This window comes from Phyllostomus hastatus, unplaced genomic scaffold, assembly GCF_019186645.2.
Source record: "Phyllostomus hastatus isolate PE091 unplaced genomic scaffold, TTU_PhHast_1.1 phas_scaffold_501, whole genome shotgun sequence".
Lineage (NCBI taxonomy): Eukaryota > Metazoa > Chordata > Mammalia > Chiroptera > Phyllostomidae > Phyllostomus > Phyllostomus hastatus.
In genome coordinates, this window is record NW_025334033.1 from 1,839,272 (window position 1) to 1,858,098 (window position 18,827).

The window sequence follows — 18,827 nt, forward strand, 5'->3', positions numbered from 1 at the left end:
GGGAAAGATATAGAGAATAAGTAGCATGGAAAATAGGTAGAAAATAGACAGGGGGAGGGCAGGAATGGTGTGGGAAATGTAGAAGCTAAAGAACTTATGACACATGGACATGAACTAAAGGGGGAGAATGTGAGTGCAAAGGGGTGTACAGAGCGGAGGGGAGTGAAGGGGGGAAATGGCACAACTATAATAGCATAATGAATAATATATATTAAAAAAGAAATTATAATCTATGTGTTAAAAAATTAAAAGAAAGATTAGAACATACATTGAACTGAATGAGAAGAAAATAGGATATATGAAAATTTGTGATTCAATTAAAGGAGTGCTTAAGGGAAATTAATACAACTAAAAACTTCTGTTAAAAAAGAAGGGTCTTAAATGAAGGATGATTTCTCCTTAAAGAAACTAGCAAAAAGCCTAAATAAAAATGAAGAATATATGTAAATATAAACATAAAAGCAAAATACATAGAAAATAAAAATAGAGGAAAATAAATGAAATGAAAACTTGGTTCCCTGAGAAATTCAAGAAGTTGAAAAGTTTCTAGCCAATATGATAAGATAAAAAAAGAAAAAAAGACACAAACAACCAATATTCAGAATGACACAAAGGGAAGTATTGCCTGTCTTACAGATATTTCAAAAGATGATAAGGGAATATTGGAAATAACTTATTCCAATAAATTCCATAATGTACATAAGTGTACAAATTGCTTGGGATATAAAAACTACCAAATATTGGATTTATACTTGTAAACTCTCTCACAGAAAAACTTCAGACCTAGAATACTTCACTGGCAAATTTTACCTAACATTTTAGAAAGTAATCATAAATTCTACAAAATTCTTTTGGTAAATTTAAAACGAGGAGATACATTTTAAAACTCAAGGCAACAAAAGAATAAACAAGAAAAACAAACAAAAATACTCATAGACAGAAGGAAAGGGGATGGGAAGGTAGTAAAGGTAAAAGGGGTCAAATATATGGTGATGGAAGATTATTTGACTTTGGATGGTGTGCACACAATGAAATAGACACATCACATGGTAGAAATGTATTCTCAGACATAAAAAAAGAAGGAAATCTTACATTTTGCAACCATATGGATGGACCTGGAATGCATGCAGCGAAGAAAAATAAGCATGCATGTGAAAGACAAGTACCATATGACTTCATTCAAATGTAGATTTTAATGAACAAAGTGAACTAACAAGCAAAATAGAGACAGACTCACAAATAGAGAGCAGGCTGACAGCTGTAAGGGGCACAGGAGGTCTGTGGGTGCAGGTATTGAGCAAAAAAGGAAAAAAGAGGTACACACCTGGGGACACAGACAATAGTGTGGTGATTGCCAAAGGAAGAGGGAGGAGAGTGGGAGGACAGCACAGGGGAAATAACTGATGATGGACAGACTCGACTTGGGGTGGTTAATACACAATACAGTATACAAACGATATAATTTTTATTTTTAATTTTTATTTTTTCTTTTAATTGTTGTTCAAGTATGCTTTCCTGTCTTTTACTCCCATCCCAGCCTACCTTTTGCAGTGCTCCCCACCTCTCTTCCATTTCCACCACCCCTAGTTTTTGTCCATGTGTCCTTTATACTTGTTCCTGTAAACCCTTCCCCTTCTCCCCTGAAATTCCCTCCCCTCTCCCTTCTGGTCATTGTCAGCCTGTTCTCCATTTCAGTGTCTTTGGTTATATTTTGCTTGTTTGTTTGTTTTGTTGTTTAGGTTCCTGTGAAGGGTGAGATCATATGTGTGTATAATACTCTGGTCTTTGCAGCTGCCACCCAAGAGATGCCCCTTGCGCACCTGGTGCTGGTGGCCAGGTGGCTGTGGTTCCTTAGTTCTACCAGACTGTAACAATCAGAGCCAATTCTTGGTACACTACCACTCTACAGCACAGCACAGACAGCAGACTGAAACAAACCTCAGCCTTTCTGAAATAGCCTATTTGCCTATCCTAGAGCTTTAACCTGAGGGCCAGGCTTCAGGGACAGAAGGGGCCCAGGGACAGACCTACTCTCAGGGAATGGAGACAGGTACACACCATCTTTGTGGTCTCCCTCTACTTCAAGAAACTGATAATTATCTCCCAGGCAGGAACTTATATGCTCATCTAAAGCCTCAATTTTTACAGCTGGTGCCTAGGGGATTGTCTGACACTGATAGTCAGAGTGGCTTATGCTTGTGGCTTAAGCCTGAATCCTGGTGCTGACTGAGATCCTCCCCTTGGGACACTGACAGGTTAGCACTCCTCAGCTACTAGGAGGCATTAAAAATAAATTTGGCTGTTAGGACAATTGCAAAAGTGAGAGAGACAACTATGAGCGAGAACAGGGTTGAACAATAAGTTTTATCTCCTGTATGAAGCCACTCACCACAGGCAGTCAGCAAAATAAAGAATCAGAGGAATGTGTTTCAAACAAAAGAACAGGACCTCAGGAAGATGAGTCATTCTTCATAAAGACTGGCTATTAGGAACAGAAAATTTATGAATAGTCACTTGGAGATTTTGTGTTTAAATAAAACCATTTAGTGATTTTTTTCTAAAACCTATAACCTGATTTAATACTCTCCTTATTGCAGTTTTCATCTCTCTGTTCCTGAAAGTATAAATGACTGGATTTAGAAGTGGAGTTAAAACTGCATCAAACATAGCTAGAAATTTGTCCAGATGTGTTGAAGGAGAGGGCCACATATAGAAAAAAATCAGTGGACCAAAGAATAAAACCACCACAATAACATGAGCTGACAGGGTGGAAAGAGCCTTGGATGAACCACTTGAGTGCTTCTGAACAGTGACCAAGATGAAGATGTAAGAGAAAATGAGCAAGAAGAAAGCACCCAAGGAAATGAACCCACTATTAGCAGTGACTATGAATTCCAGTTTGTAGGTGTTGGTACAAGCAAGTTTGATGAGCCGAGGTATGTCACAGTAAAAGCTGTCTACTATATTAGGGCCACAGAAGGGCAAATTTACCACAAATGCCAATTGAGCCAAAGAATGAATGACACCAATGGTCCAGGCAACCACTAAAATCACAATGCACAGTCTCGGGCTCATGATGGTCAGATAGTGGAGAGGCTTACATATGGCCACATATCTGTCAAAGGCCATGGCGATGAGCAGCACAATCTCAGTACCTCCAACAGCATGGCTAAAGAAGATCTGAGCTAAACAACCCCCAAAGGAGATGACCTTCTGCTTCCTGAAAAGATCGCAAATCATCTTGGGTGCTCCAGTGGAGCAAAATATCATGTCAATTATGGAGAGGTTTGCTAACAGAAAATACATGGGTGAGTGTAAATAAGAATCAGAAATCACAGTGACCACAATGAGGAGGTTTCCCATCATACTAGACATATAGAAAAGACAAGAAAAGCAAAAGAGAAGAAGTTGGATCTCCCAGGAGTCGGAGAGCCCCAGGAACACAAACTCAGACACCACAGAATGATTGGCTCTATTCATTGATTAGTTTGGTAGGTGCATTCTCCTGTTACCTAAAGGAAGAAAATAACACAACTCAAATTAATACTATTATATTAATACCCTCTGTGGAAAAGCATTTAAATTTTGGAAGTCAAATATTACCTGAGCCACTCATTTACTGATGGGCACTTAGGTTGCTTCCAGCACTTGGCTATTGTGAAATGCACTGCTATGAATATTGGGGTTCATAGGTTCTTTTGGATTGGTGTTTTAGGCTCCTTAGGGTGTAATCCCAACAGTGGTATTGGTGGGTAAAAAGGAAGCTCCATTTTTCATTTTCTGGGGAAATTCCATACTATTTTCCACAGTGGCTTCACCAGCCTGCATTCCCACCAACAGTGAAGGATGGGTGGGGCAGGGGAGGCTTGATGGGGTGAAAATGGAGACAATTGTACTTGAACAACAATAAAAAAAATAACTTCCTGAGCATTTCACAAAAATCAAATAAGCATCCTGTTGACCACTACTGCTCTCATTACATAGGAAGGCATTGAGTTGTCAGGTCATTTTGCTAGTACAAGGAATGATGAGTGATCTGGTGGACTGGTACCCATGGGTGCACCTGATGAAACCATAAACAAAGAGCATTCAATATTGAATTACTTTATCAGTTTAATCAATGTTAACAATCCTCTCTCTGGAGTAGTAATAAGCAATCTCATATACTAGATAGATGGCAGAAGACTATTCTATGACAGAGACTCGTAAAATCCTGTGATTCTGATTCTGTTCCTCAAGCAAGAAATTATCCTATTTTATACTTCTCCAAATATGATTAATGCATTAATATATAAATCAAATGATACCTCAACTGTCTAACCTTCCTCATGACCCACCTATAAATCTACATTTATTTATTATATTTAGGGTTGGCCACATGTCTATTTCCTCCATATGATTATAAACTGCTCAAGGTTATAAATCACCACTATGGTATCTTGCAAATATTAGGTAGTGAAAAATATTTTAAATAAATGAATGATTGAGCTGAAGTAGGTCCTACCTCTTAACTCATTTCCTTTAACAAACACTTATCAAGCATCTACTATGTGCTGGGAAGTAGTCCAAGAACTAAGAATACAGCCAAGAACAAAATAGGCAACACTATTTATCCTCAAGGATTTACATTTTGATAGGAAAAAAAGACAGTTAAAAAATAAATATACAAAAATATATATAGGTGTCAGTTGATGATTTTACTATGGAGAAAAACTAGGCAAGGATGGGGAATAGGACAGTGCTGGGAGTGATTTTATAAAATAGAACTTATAAGAAACTTTGTGCTGATGTGTTGCCTGAACAGAAAGCTAAAGGTGAAGGAGCAAATCATGAAAATCTGGGAGTTGGATATTCCAGGTAGCAAGAGTAAAAGTTCTGAGGTGTGAGTTCACTTGTTCTGAACCTGAATTTGGTGGGGGGTGGGGGGACAGGGCAAGGGGAATGGTGTGTGTAGTAGGGCCTTACAGCCACAGGACTTTGGTTATTATTCTGAATGAGATAAGCAACTGGAATTTGAACAGGGGAAACAACAATATCTGGCTTACATTGTCAAAGATTATTCTGACTGCTGCATTGTGAATACTCTTTAGAGACTCAAGGATGGAACCAGGGAGATTATTAGAAGCTATTGCAATTATCCAAGCAAGAAATGATGGCGATTTGGAGCAGGGTAATGAAGGCAGAGGTAGTAAAAGGTGGTTACATTCTGGATGTATTGAGATAATGCAGGGTGAAATTTCCAGGGCTATAAATAACCCTCATCTTTTGGAGATTGTAAAATAGTGCACATCACTGAAAATTTTTCATAAAAAATAAACAAAAATTATGAAAGGTACTAATGAGTAAATGTACATCTAGTCACCGAATTTAATAAGGACTCTAGAATAAGGAGGCATTTGAAGCTTTAAGAAGGGAGTCTGGAAAATAAAAAGAAGTAATCTCTAACACAGCAAGTAGAAAGCTTTGGAACTCGATAGCACAAACAGTAGTACAAGCTGAAATGTATTATAACCCAGTACAAATTTTTGAGTGAAGAGAACAAAATATTCTCTACTTAATTTTTTAAAGCTAAGTCATTGACCTCTCTGTACAATGTGACCAAATTATCAACCCAAAACACGTCCAAAAATGCAAATAAAAAGCAGACTACTAGCGCTACAGAAATATTAGTTTCTACAGTTAGCCAGAAAAATCTCAACTCAGTAACTGTCAGGCCTGCATATAACAAAGGACAAAATGTCTCTCTGCTATGGGTGGCTACACTGGCCTATTTACCAAGGTCAGACCAGATTGCCTTTGAGCAAAGATGCAGATATAGCTCCTAAGGAATATATTAGCCACTTCTACAACAATGAATGGCAGATGGTACAAGGAAGCCATTCTCTTTCTGTGTGATGAGCATTTATTCTGCCAAGACATCTAGAACTGTGACAGAAATCCATGTGTATTCAACTGAACACCCCCAAAAATAAACATAAAATATTACAACCAAGTGTCAGTTTTACCACTATTTAAGAAGTTTCCTCTGCATATCTAAAAAGTTAGGCACTGCCCTGGCTGGTGTGGCTTAGTGGTTTGAGTGCCGGCCTGGGAACCAAAGGGTCACCAGGTGGATTCCCAGTCAGGGTACATGTGTGGGTTGCAGGCCAGGTCCCCAATAGGGGGTGAGAGAGAGGCAACCACACACTGATGTTCCTCTCCCTCTCTTTCTTCCCTCCCTCCCCCTCTTTCTAAAAATAAATCAATAAAATCTTTAAAAAATTAAAAAATAAAAAGGCAGAGAAAAAAGTTAATCCTCCTTAACTTCTCTTCATAGGTATATACTGTATTTTGCCATTTATGTTGCACAGTTTTTAGCCCAAATTTTTGAGGTAAAAATAAGAATGCACATTATACATGGGTAGTACTAATTCCATATGTATATAAATGTTTTCAATTGTTTTATTTATGCTTGTGCATTAAAAGTGTAACTCTAGAAAACAATAATGATTCATATGCAAAATAATACCCTGCAATATGATGATGAGTTTTCTTTCTAAATATAAATAAATAAATAATTTAATTAAAAATGAAAATGAAATATTTTTTTCCTAAAAGTTTAGGCCAAAAACACGGGTGCACATTATACACAGCAAAATATGGGTAACCAGGGTAAATTTAAAGTGAAAAATAGTTATCTCCAGAAATAGAGAGCTAATAATTGTCAACATCACAGTAAAAGTCTGCTGTAATTGACATGTACTAATTATCAGAACTTCAGCAAAAAGGAAATTGCAAACTCCTCCCATTTCCATTCAAGGCCAATAGGTAAAGAATTCCTATAACACCACTGGATCATCAATACATGAAGTAATTTAAGTAAAGAAAGTATAATAATAGGGGGCCTACATTATTTGCTATATGAGCAAATAAGTACAAATATCTCATACTCAGTATGATTTAATAGAATATTGTTTATTTTAACTATTACCAAACTTTTTTTGTGACATACTATACTATTAAAAGTCTGTGCTTAAAAAACTACTATAGAAGCAATAATAACCTCAATTAAGTAATCAAAAAAATTTATTTAAAAAATACACACAGGCCCCCAAAATTTTTTTGTTGAGTTGATTACAAATTCCAGTTCTTCACATCATAATCTACACACTCATTTTTATAGTTTAATATTTAATAATTACTTTCTTTAAAAGAACATTTATATTATATATCTCTACAAGTTATTTCAACAGAAACCACATGGTAGAAAAAACAACAATAAAATCTAATTAACTATTTAGCTGAATATGCTTAGATGAGGATCTATCACATAAAATACCAAAACTCACTGCAGTGCAATAGAAGAAAATCATGAGTTATGATTAATAATTTCCTGAAATGAATTCTCTTCTTTTGCAATAATCACAGGTGGAAGACACCTGTGATAGGGATATATATCCAAAATATATCCCTAATATATGTACTTTTCTTATAGAACTTCTCAAATGCAGAGAAAAATGCCCTTTTCCATCTCTCTCATTAAACCAGTGTTCTTAACAAGGATGCTTTACTTCCCCACAGGGAACATTTGGCAATGTCTGGAAACATTTTGGTTGTCACAACTGAGGTGAGGGGAGGAGCAGAGTTGTTACTGGCATCTAATGGGTAGAGGTCAGGGATGATACCAAACGTTCTCCATAACAGTATAGACCCCAAGAACAAAGAATAACCCAACTTCAAATGTCATAGTGCCTAGGCTGAGAAGCCCTGCATTAAACTCTAAGTTTCTCTGGGAAAAAGTCAAGTCTTTTATATTATTCTATTCTCCCAGGTTCCCCAGCACCATTACCATCATACAGTGTGCCTCTAATTAGACTTTGTTGAAGGAGTAAACAGTAAGTGGATGGATGGATAATTAGGATGAAAGAGGTAAGGATGATGAATAAATGGACAGACAAAAGATGGATGAAAAAAGCAAAGGAAGAAAGAAAAAATTCTAAATAATTGATGACTAGTCCTTTTTACAAACACTTGGAGCAAATAATAACCACACTCCTTAAAAATGTAAACTTTGTGGAAGAATTCAGTATCTACACACACACACACAGACACACACACACACACACACAAAATAGCCATAATCCTAATTCATTCCCAATTTGGTAGTAGAATTAGACTTTTTCTAGGCACCCAAGTGATACATCTTGGGAGTAATATCACCAAATGTTTAATGACACTAATGTCACCAGTGTTTAAGCAATAAGAAGTGAGAAGTCTTTCACATCCTTATGTAATTTTTTTCCTGATCCCTTTTTGGGAGCAGCAACTAACACAAATTTAAGTATTTAAGCCACTGGGATTTTTGATAGTATAAAAAAAACAAATAAATTTGGAACAGTATAATAAGCCTAAATGAAATACATCAAAATATTGACTAAAGAAACAGGAAAAATAAGGAGTCTGAAAATGGGTCCAATAACATTAAAAAATGAAAGAAAGAAAAGCACACATTAACATGTACATGGTTTGTGTCTTCAAGGTTTCAAAAACCAAGTGGCTCCTGGTTGAATACACAAAACTAGATGAAGGCATCCAATTGCCCCTGAAGGAGTGATAAGAGCCATTTTTTGCTCTGAGTAGACTGAATATGTTCTAAAAGAACACTGAATGTTTTGTTCTCCAGGACATTCATCTACCACCATACTTTTCCTAATTAAAGGCCATTCAAGTTATAGTCACTCTAACATTTGCTCTAAAATTTTCATTTCTTTTGTGGATTTACATGGATTTGGTCAATCTCTGAAAAGAGATTCTCATCTATTTTATAGTTGAAGAATATAGAGAAAATTAGTGTCCTACTAATAAACCCATAGAAATAAGCCTGTAAGTATGTAAATGAATTTCTGGTTTGGCACACATAAGACATCAGTGGCATATCTAAATCATAACTAAGGCATTCTACTTGAAAATTCCATATCTATATTTAGCCATTCCTATGCTTTATCAATTTGACAGTCCAAAGCTTTTTCCTTCTTCCACTAAACTTTCTAGTTCTTTGTCTATATCAGCTTGTCTGTTGCTCTGTGAAAGTAAAATAAAGATGTTATCAAAAAAAGACAAATACCATATGATTTTACACATATATGTAATTTAATGAACAAATTTAACTGACAAGCAAAATAGAGACAGACTCATAAATAGCAGGATGACAGCTCTAGGGTGGTGGGGTTAGGTGGTGGAAGGATCCAGCAAAAAGGAAAAAGGACTCATGTATGTGGACAACAGTGTGGTGATTGGGTATAAGGGGTACTAGGGGGATAAATGGTAATAGAAAAACACATTAATAAAAAGGTCAACAAAAATAAAATAAATTTTATTTTATTTTATAAAAAGATGTTATGAAGAACTCTTTTAGGGAGGCAGGTATAAGGAGGTTAAATGGTGATGGAAAATAAAATAAAACTTTTTTAAATAAAATAAAATTGTTCAACTATTTAAAAAAGAACTCTTTTAAATAAATCCTTATTACATTGATTGAATTAAGTAATCAAATTAAGTTATCCCTTCCTTACACCTTTCCTCTTATGATCATGTTTCATATCCCTGATTCTTAAATTTGTTATTTTTCTGAAATTATCTACATTTATTTGACATTGTGGTGGCCAAGATTAGAGATGGAGAAAAAAAACACTACATTCCCAACAAATAAAGATTATTTTTCTATATAACATTCAAAAATGGTGGTAGGTGTGTTATTAGACACACAAGTAAGGTCAAGTACATTATCAGGAAGACAGTTTACCAGTCAATCCTCCTCCAAATTCTGTGTGCATCATTTGGTTTTAGTCCAACAAAATAACATGAAGAACTAGTCTCACATATATTTTTTTCCTTTTTTAACTGTTCTGTAAATACAGAAATAAAACAGAGTAAGTAGTCTTGAATTCTAACTTCTGTGGGTTATCAATTTCTCTTTACTGTATAATTGTGTTAACTGTGTCACCCCACTAAATTCAGTAGAAAGGGTGGAAAGTATATTTACAGTTGTTTGTAAAAAAAAAATTCTCTCCATCAAAAAGGTTAATGAGATTAAAAAGTAAATAAATCTTTTTTTAAGTCATCATTTGTATTGCCAAATCCCTTGCCTATGCTAAAGGCATCACATTGTGCTGACCCTGACTCTTTAGTTTTACCCTGGAAATCTAAGACACATTTCTAGCACCAAGTAAAAGTCAAAGTCAGTTATTTGCTTTTCTCCACAATCTATAGAACCTTTTACATTCCCTAAAGTGATCTTTTTCTTTTTATCTACATGATAACCTACCTAACCGCAACCCAAATTTAATTGATATCTACAAAGATTGTTCCACTGACTATTTTTCTGAAACTGAATTGAATATATCAAGTCCAATATTTTTCCTGTTGTTATTTTGACTTTCCATCATTCCACCTACCTGTCCTCCATTCCACCTACCTGTCCTCCGACCATGGCATCTTCAGGGAAGTAAAATATGTTGATAAGTGAGCTTATGCTTGTGCCAATACTATTACATAAAAAGTTGAAAGAATTTTAAAAAGCAATTAATTAACAGCACTGGAGAATAGTGACCAGGTGCTGCTGTGGAGACCTGGTGTTGCTAACGAAGTTCATGTGGTCAAGGGAATTCTCCCTGGAACCCAATAGGTTTGGTAAGAACTGAAAGAAAAATCTTGTAATGAGTCACTAGAGAGGAAAAAAACAGACTGGAAGCTTTAAGAGCATCACCTTTGGTGATTTTACCTGTCAATTCTGACTCACTCATTGGTGGTTTAAAATAAGACAGAATTCCTGGGGAATGTGAAGACATTTAAACAAAATCATGTGGATGTTACTATAAATTTCAATCAGCTTAAGCACAAATAATGCTGAAGAGGCTGGAGAAATTGTGTGGACATCTTTCACACATAAACAAAATGGCAAGGGAAAGAATAACAGGTTGAACTGTTGTTCATATTGGGTGGTCAAGGTAACTGAAATCTGAAGGGTGAGCCAACATGGAGGACAAAGGAGCTTTGAGACTGCTTCTAGGAAAATTAACAGCAGATCAGGCCTAGAAGCAGGAGAGAATTGCACCTTTTCTTCCCTGCAAAACCTCCTCAAAGCTCTCCTTTTCCAGAAACCTCTCAATACTGACCCAGTACAAATTAATTCCTCCATATTTTTTTTTGGCACTTTCAGGACCCAAATCCAAGTAAACCCAGCAAGAAAATGTGCATAAAAATAAATTCAATGAAAGATTTGCTCTATAAAAGAATGATTATCTTACATGGGACAGATGTAAAAAAATGAAACTAGACAAACTTCTTACACTATATATAAGAATAACCTCAAAATGAAATAAGACTTAAATGTAAGTTTCAAAACTATAATCCTAAAAGAAAATATAGGTAGTAAAATCTTTAATATTTCTATTAGCATTATTTTATCTAATATACATCCTTGGACAAGGGAAATAAAAGATAAAATAAACAAATAGGACTACATCAAACTAAAAAGGTTTTGCATAGCAAAGGAAACTGTCAACAAAGCAAAGACATAAAAGACTGAACTGGAGTACATATTCACCAGTGATACATCTGATAAGGAATTAATATCCAAAATTTATAAAGAACTCAATACTACTCTATACCAAAATAACAAATAATCCAATTTAAAAAATGGACAGAGACTGGGCCAGATAGCATCACAAGAGAATTTTCCCATACATTTAGGGAAGAGCTAACCACGATTATTCTAAAATTATTCAAAAAAAAATCCAGGAAGAGGGAAAATTCTCAAACTCTTTTTATGAAGCCAGCATCATCCTAATTCCAAAACCACATAAAGACACAAAAAGAAAGAAAACTGCAGGCCAATATCGCTGATGAACATAGACACTAAAATTCTCAACAAAATATTGGCAAGCCGCATCCAGCAACACATTAAAAAGGTCACACATCATGATCAAGTGGAATTCATCCCAGGGATGCAAGAATGGTACCTTATTTGTAAATCAATAAATGTAACATATCACATAAATAATACAAAAGATGAAACCACATGATCATATAAATAGATGTTGAAAAAGCATTTGATAAAGTACAGCACCCATTTATGATAAAAAAACACTCAGAAAAGTGAGAATAGAGGGAATATACCTCAACATAATAAAGGCCTATACAAGAACCCTACGGCCAACATCATACTCAATGGGGAAAAACTAAAAGCTTTCCCACTAAAATGAGGAACAAGACAAGAATGCCCACTTTCACCACTTCTATTCAACATAATATTGGAAGTTCTAGTCACAGCAATCAGACAAGAAAAAGAAAGAGAAGGTATCCAAATTGGAAAGGAAGAAGCAAAATTGTCACTGTTGCAGATGACATGATATTATACATAGAAAACCCTACAGACTCCACCAAAAAACGACTGGACCTAATAAGTGAATCTGGAAAAATAGTGGAATACAAACTCAATATTCAGAAATCAAAGGCATTTTTTTACACCAACAATGAAATATCAGAAACAGAAATCAGGCAAAAAAAATCCTTTTGCTATAGCAACAACAAAAATAAAGTACCTAGGAATAAACCTAACCAGGGAGGTAAAAGACCTGTATTCAGAAAACTACACAACACTGAAGAGAGAAATTAAGGAGGACTTCCAGCCAAGATGGAGGCATAGGTGGATGCACTGTACCTCCACACACAACCATGATTGAAACAACAACAATTTAGAAACAGAATAACATCCAGAACTGACAGAAAATTGATCTGAATGGAAGTCGGACAACCAAGAAGTTGAAATAGACTCGTTCATCCTGACCGGTAGGAGGAGCGGAGACGAGCAGCCAGGCATGGAAACCAGAGAGCATTAGGACCAGGCGAGTAAGGCATCTGGGGGCATGTAAGGCATCCGGGGCACACAAGACCATAGCGGGTGAACCCTGAGTGCGCAGCTGGCAGCTGGCAGACACCGGCCGAGAAGTGACAAACGGCAGACCCAGTGAGTCAGCGATTGTAAAGCAAAGCAGTGCACACAACCCAGTGCTGGGAAATAGAGCCTCAGGACACTGATTGAGGACACCTGTGGGAGTTGAGGCACACGGAGAGATACCCAGCCTCACAGCAGAGGTCCTTGGAGGGTCCCACAGTGTGCACAAGCCCACCCACACAGCAATTGGCACCAGAGGGGCCCAGTTTGCTTGGGGGAAGCAGCAGAGGGGACTGAGGTCCCACATTGGCTGCTTCACTTAGCATAATGCTCTCCAGATCCCTCCATGCTTTCACGATGGGTAGGAGCTGTTTTTTTTTTCCTTTTTGCTGTGTAGTATTCCATTGTGTAAATGCACCACAGCTTTTTGATCCACTCATCTACTGATGGGCACTTAGGTTGCTTCCAGCACTTGGCTATTATGAATTGTGTCGCTATGCATTGGGGTGCATAGGTTTTTATGGACTGGTGCTTTGGTATCCTTAGGGTATAATGCCAACAGTGATATTGGTGGGTTAAAAGGCAGTTCCATTTTCAGTTTCCACCATAAAAGTCCGAGAAAATAACATAGGCAGGAAAATCCCTGATATCCCATGCAGCAATATTTTCACTGATATGTCCCCCAAGCGAGAGACTTAAAGGAAGGAATAAACAAATGGGATCTCATGAAAATAAAAACTTCTGTATGGCTAAAGAAAACAGCATTAAAATGAAAAGAGAACCAAACATATGGGAAAACATATTTTCAGATGATACCTTGGACAAGGGTCTGATCTCCAAAATATATAAGAAAACAAGTCCTGGCTGGTGTGGCTCAGTGGATTAAGTACCAACCTGCAAACAAAGGGTCGCTGGTTTGATTCCCAGTCAGGGCACATGCCTGGGTTGCAGGCCAGGCCCTCAGTAGGGGGCACACAAGAAGCAACCACACAAAATATATAAGAAAACACATGACTCCACTCCAGGAAGACAAAGAACCCAATTAAAAATGGGCTAAGGAATTGAACAGACACTTCTCCAAGGAGGACATACAGAAGGCCCAGAGACATATGAAAACATGTTCAATGTCACTAGCCATCAGAGAGATGCAAATTAAAACCACAGTGAGATACCACTTCAAGCCTATGAGAATGGGCCCATAAACAAATCAACAAACAAGGTTTGGAGAGGTTGTGAAGAAAAGGGAACCCTAGTGCACTACTGGTGGGAATGCAGATTGGTGAAGCCACTGTGGAAAACATTATGGAATTTCCTCAGATAACTAAAAATATTACTATCTGTTTTGTGCTGCTTTTAAGATTCTTTCTTTGTCTTTGAAATTTGGCATTTTAATTATGATGTCTTGCAGTAGGTCTTTGTGTGTTCATGTTGAATGAACACACATCTTGGAATCCTCTATGCTTCCTGAATTTGCATGGCTTTTGACCTCTCCCAGTTAGGGAAGTTTTCTGTCCCTGCTCCTTTTCTTCTCCTTCTGGTATTCCTATGATTTGAATGCTGTTGCATTTCATATTATCCTAATGTTCCCTTATGCTATCCTCATATTTTTTAGTCTTTCATGCTGCTGCACTACCTGGGTATTTTTTCTAACTTGTCATCCAGCTCACTAATTCAGTCCTCTGCTTCATCCACCCTGCTTGTAATTCCTTCTAGTGTATTTTTATTTTGGATACTGTATTCTTCATTCTTTCCTGGTTCTTGTTTAGAGTTTCTATTTCCTTTTTCATGCTGTTGTAGTTCCCACTCAGTTTCTTGTAGTTGTCACTCAGTTTCTTGTAGTTGTCACTCAGTTCCTTGAGCATCTTTATAACCACTTTTTTTAGTTCTATGTCTGATAGATTGCTCACCTCAAATTCATTTAGCTCTTTTACTCAAGATTCTCCCATTCTTTTCAGTTGGATGTTATTTCTTTGTCTCCCCATTTTAGGTAACACTTTTTGTTTGTTTCTGCATCATAGGGTACTCTGATTTGCCTGCCTGTCTTCATGGGGTGGACTTTTGTAGTAGGATTTCTGTGGGGCTCAGTGGTGCAGCCTTTTTTATCTTCCTGTCTCGATGCTCTAGGGTTGCCCTTTGTTCTTTTTGTGTGAGCTCTCTTATTGTGCTTGAGTTTTACTTGTTGGTGGCTTACTTTTTGGTGTGGTCTCCCTTTCAGTGGGCTTATGGGTAGTCACAACTCCCTCATTGTCTTGTATGCTTCTGAGTTCTTTCTGGATCTGTCTCTGGTTTTCTCTCAACTCCAGGTCTAACTGTCTTACTCACCCATTTTGAAGCATCCTCTTTACACTTTGGCTTCCAAATTCATATCAGCTAAAATTCCATTGGCTGTTCATTTTGTTTTTTGGAAGATCAACTAAATGTCCCACTTGTGTACACAAGCAAGTTGGCTTAGCCCCCACCTACTTTGTCACCACCATCCTGACCAGTTTGACAATTTCATTTTTAATATATGTGAGGGGGGACCACAAAACAGAATTTATTTATAAAAATTGTGCATTTATTCTTATATGTTTGAATTTCAGTCATCTTCCAAGTACTCTCCATTTGATGCCATACACCTATCAAGATGTTTTTCCCACTTCTCAAAACAGTTTTTGAACCCATTAATTTTTATGCCTTTTAGTGCTTCTGTTGCTTTTTGTTTCACCTCTCCCACATCAGCAAAACATTTCTTTTTGATGACTTTTTTCATCCAAGAAAAAAGTCATTCTGGGTTAGATAAGATGAATAGGGAGGGTGGGGCACCAGGTCATACTGTTTGGGTCAAAAACTGCTGAACACACAGTGTGGTGTGGGTAGGTGTGCTTGTAAATCACCCATCATGAAATGAGTGTTGAACGAGTCCTTAGAAAAATTCACTGAAACTGAATGCAGCCTCACACAACAATACCAGCTGGTACACTGATATAGATGGGTTCCTAGACTACTCACCTAGCTGAGGAAGCCTGTAACATAAGGGGCCCACCCTTCAGAAGACGATTCTGGTTAAATAGTCTCATGACCATAACTGCTTGATTTGTCAACAGAAAGATACATTTACACATTTAGCATATGAGATACATATAAATTTGGGCAAAGGAAAAATCCAAATGGACATAGTTTATTGATGCCTTCCTTTCTGCTAGGTTGGTGGACTAATAATAACCACTAAGGAGTGGAACTACCAGGTCAGAAGAATACTGGGTGTCATAATTCTAGGGCTTATAAACCCTATACAACCAGGAACATCTCTTAAACATCCTAGCCAATGAGCCTATAGTCTAACTGCTCCATCACTTGAACCTTGTCTCCAGATTCCAAAGCTGGAATCTTTAACTATGCCACAAAACCAAGGAAATTTCCACCCTTATGTCTTGTAAACTATGTATCATGTTTCACACAGCATATGGGCTTTCAGCCTAGAGGATTTATTTAATTTGAATTTCCCTGATTAATAGTGATGCTCAGCATCATTCATACTGACTGATTCTTTGTTTTATACTTCTTAAATGTCTTAAAATATAGATTACTTTTATGAATTGTATATTAAACACTTGTACCAGGGTTCCCCTAGGATAAAATGCCACATTGAAATGGAGTGAGGAAAGTCTAATTTACATTGATGTAAGCATTTTTGTAAATAAAAAAATAATCTGGACTTCCAGCTAAGATACAGGCATAGGTAGATATGCTTTGCTTCCTCACACAATCAAAAGAATAACAACAACAAATTTTTTAAAACCAAGCAGAACTGCCAGAAAATTGAACCGTATAGAACTATGACAACCAAGGAGTTAAAGAAGACATTTTCATCCAGACTGGTAAGAGGGGCAGAGACAGGCAGCCAGGGCAGAGAAGAAGTGTGACAAAGCAGCGGGCTGGCAGCTGGCAGACTGGGTGGTCGAGGCAGCAGCTGGCAGACCTGATGGTCCCACATTCATGTGCGGATAAGCTGGGAGGAACAACTGGGGAGTGAAAGAGACTGTGCAACCCAGGGTTCCAGCATAGGAAACTAAAGCCTCAAAACCACTGGCTGTAAAAATCTGCAGAGGCTGTGATGGCAGGAGAAACTCCCAGTTTCACAGGAGAGTCCATTGGACTCTCAGGGTCCACAGAGTCCGAAAATGTACACAAGCCCACCTACCCAGGAATCAGCACCAGACGGGCACAATTTGCTTTTGGGTAGCAGGGAAGTGACTGAAAGCAGGGCAAGAGCTGAGCAAGTGGTATTATTCCTTTTCTGACCCCTTCCCCACATACAGCACCACAACAAAGCAACGTGGGTTGCCCCACCCTGGCAAATACCTAAGACTCCACCCCTAACAACATAGCAGGTGCACTGAGACAAAAAATATGGCCCAAAACAATAGATAAAACTCCAGAAAAGGAACTAAGCAACAATGAGATAGCCAACCTACCAGATGCAGAGTTCAAAATGCTGGTGATCAGGATGCTCACAGAAGTAATTGAGTACAGTCACAAAATAGAAGAAGAAGTGAAGCCTATGCAAAGTGAAATAAAGAAAAATATACAGGGAACCAACAGTGAAGGGAAGGAAACCAGGACTCAAATCAATGATTTGGAGCAGAAAGAAAAAACAGACATTTAACCATTCTGGGTTGAATGAAGAAACAAGAATTCAAAACAATGAGAAGAGGCTGAGGAACCCCTGGGACAACTTTAAACATTTCAACATCTGAATCATAGGGGTGCCAGAAGAAGAGGAAGAGCAAGAAATTGAAAACTTATTTGAAAACATAATGAGAGAGAACTTCCTCAATCTGATAAAGGAAATATACATACAAGTCTAGGAAGCACAGGGAATCCCAAGGAAGTTGGACCCAAGAGGGAACATACCAAGACACATCATGATTAAATTATCCAAGATTAAAGGTAAATAGAAAATCTTAAAAGCAGCAAGAGAAAAAGAGACAGTTACCTACAAAGGGGTTCCCATAGGACTATCAGATGATTTCTCAAAAGAAAGCTTATAAGCAAGAAGAAGCTGGAAAGAAGCATTCAAAGTCATGAAAGGCAAGGATCTCCATCCAAGATTGCTCTATCCAGCAAAGCTATCATTTAGAATGGAAGGGCAGATAAAGTGCTTCCCAGATAAGGTAAAGTTAAAGGAGTTCATCATCACCAAGCCCTTATTATATAAAATGTTAGAGAGACTTATCTAAGAAAAAGAAGATCAAAACTATGAACAGTAAAATGACAACAAACTCACAGCTATCAACAACTGAACCTGAAAATCAAAAACAAAGTAAGCAAACAACTAGAACAGGAACAGAATCACAGAAATGGAGATCACATGGAGGGTTATCAGCAGGGAGAGGGTATAGGGACACTGCAGAGTGGAAAGGCACAGGGAATAAGAAGCATAGTTGGTAGGTACAAAATAGTCAGGGGGAGGATAAGAATGGTATAAGAAATGGAGAAGCCCAAGAATGTATATGTATAACCCATGGACATGAACTAAGGTGGGGGAAATGCTGGTGGGAGGGGCAGTGCTTGGTGAAAGGGGATAAAGGGGAAAAATGGGACAACTGTAATAGCATAATTAATAAAATATTTTTTTAAAAAAGTCTGCACTCTTGTGTGTTTCCAAAAATTTCCTTATATAACTATTACTCTTTAGGAATTTAGGGTCAGGACTATTATAACCTTTGGTTTACAAATACTTTATATGTAACTCTCTCTTTTCAAAAGTGAATGTTCCCCCCTCCTGAGTGGGAAATAAAATGGATTCAATAGCTGTGTGTATAATCAAATTAAAGTAGAACAAACAAGAGCTTCTCTCTGAATCTGACCATCAACTATCAATAAGGGCTCTTCATCATACAGACATAAC

The 18,827-nt window shown here is 37.3% G+C and overlaps 1 protein-coding gene across 1 annotated transcript; it reads right to left on the reverse strand.

Moving 5' to 3' along the window:
* Positions 1–2,529: 2,529 nt before the first annotated feature.
* Positions 2,530–3,480, reverse strand: LOC123808472 (olfactory receptor 4F15-like). The gene has a single exon (XM_045823134.1). The coding sequence runs from the start codon at positions 3,478–3,480 to the stop codon at positions 2,530–2,532; it is 951 nt and encodes a 316-aa protein (XP_045679090.1).
* Between the last annotated feature and the right edge of the window lie 15,347 nt (positions 3,481–18,827).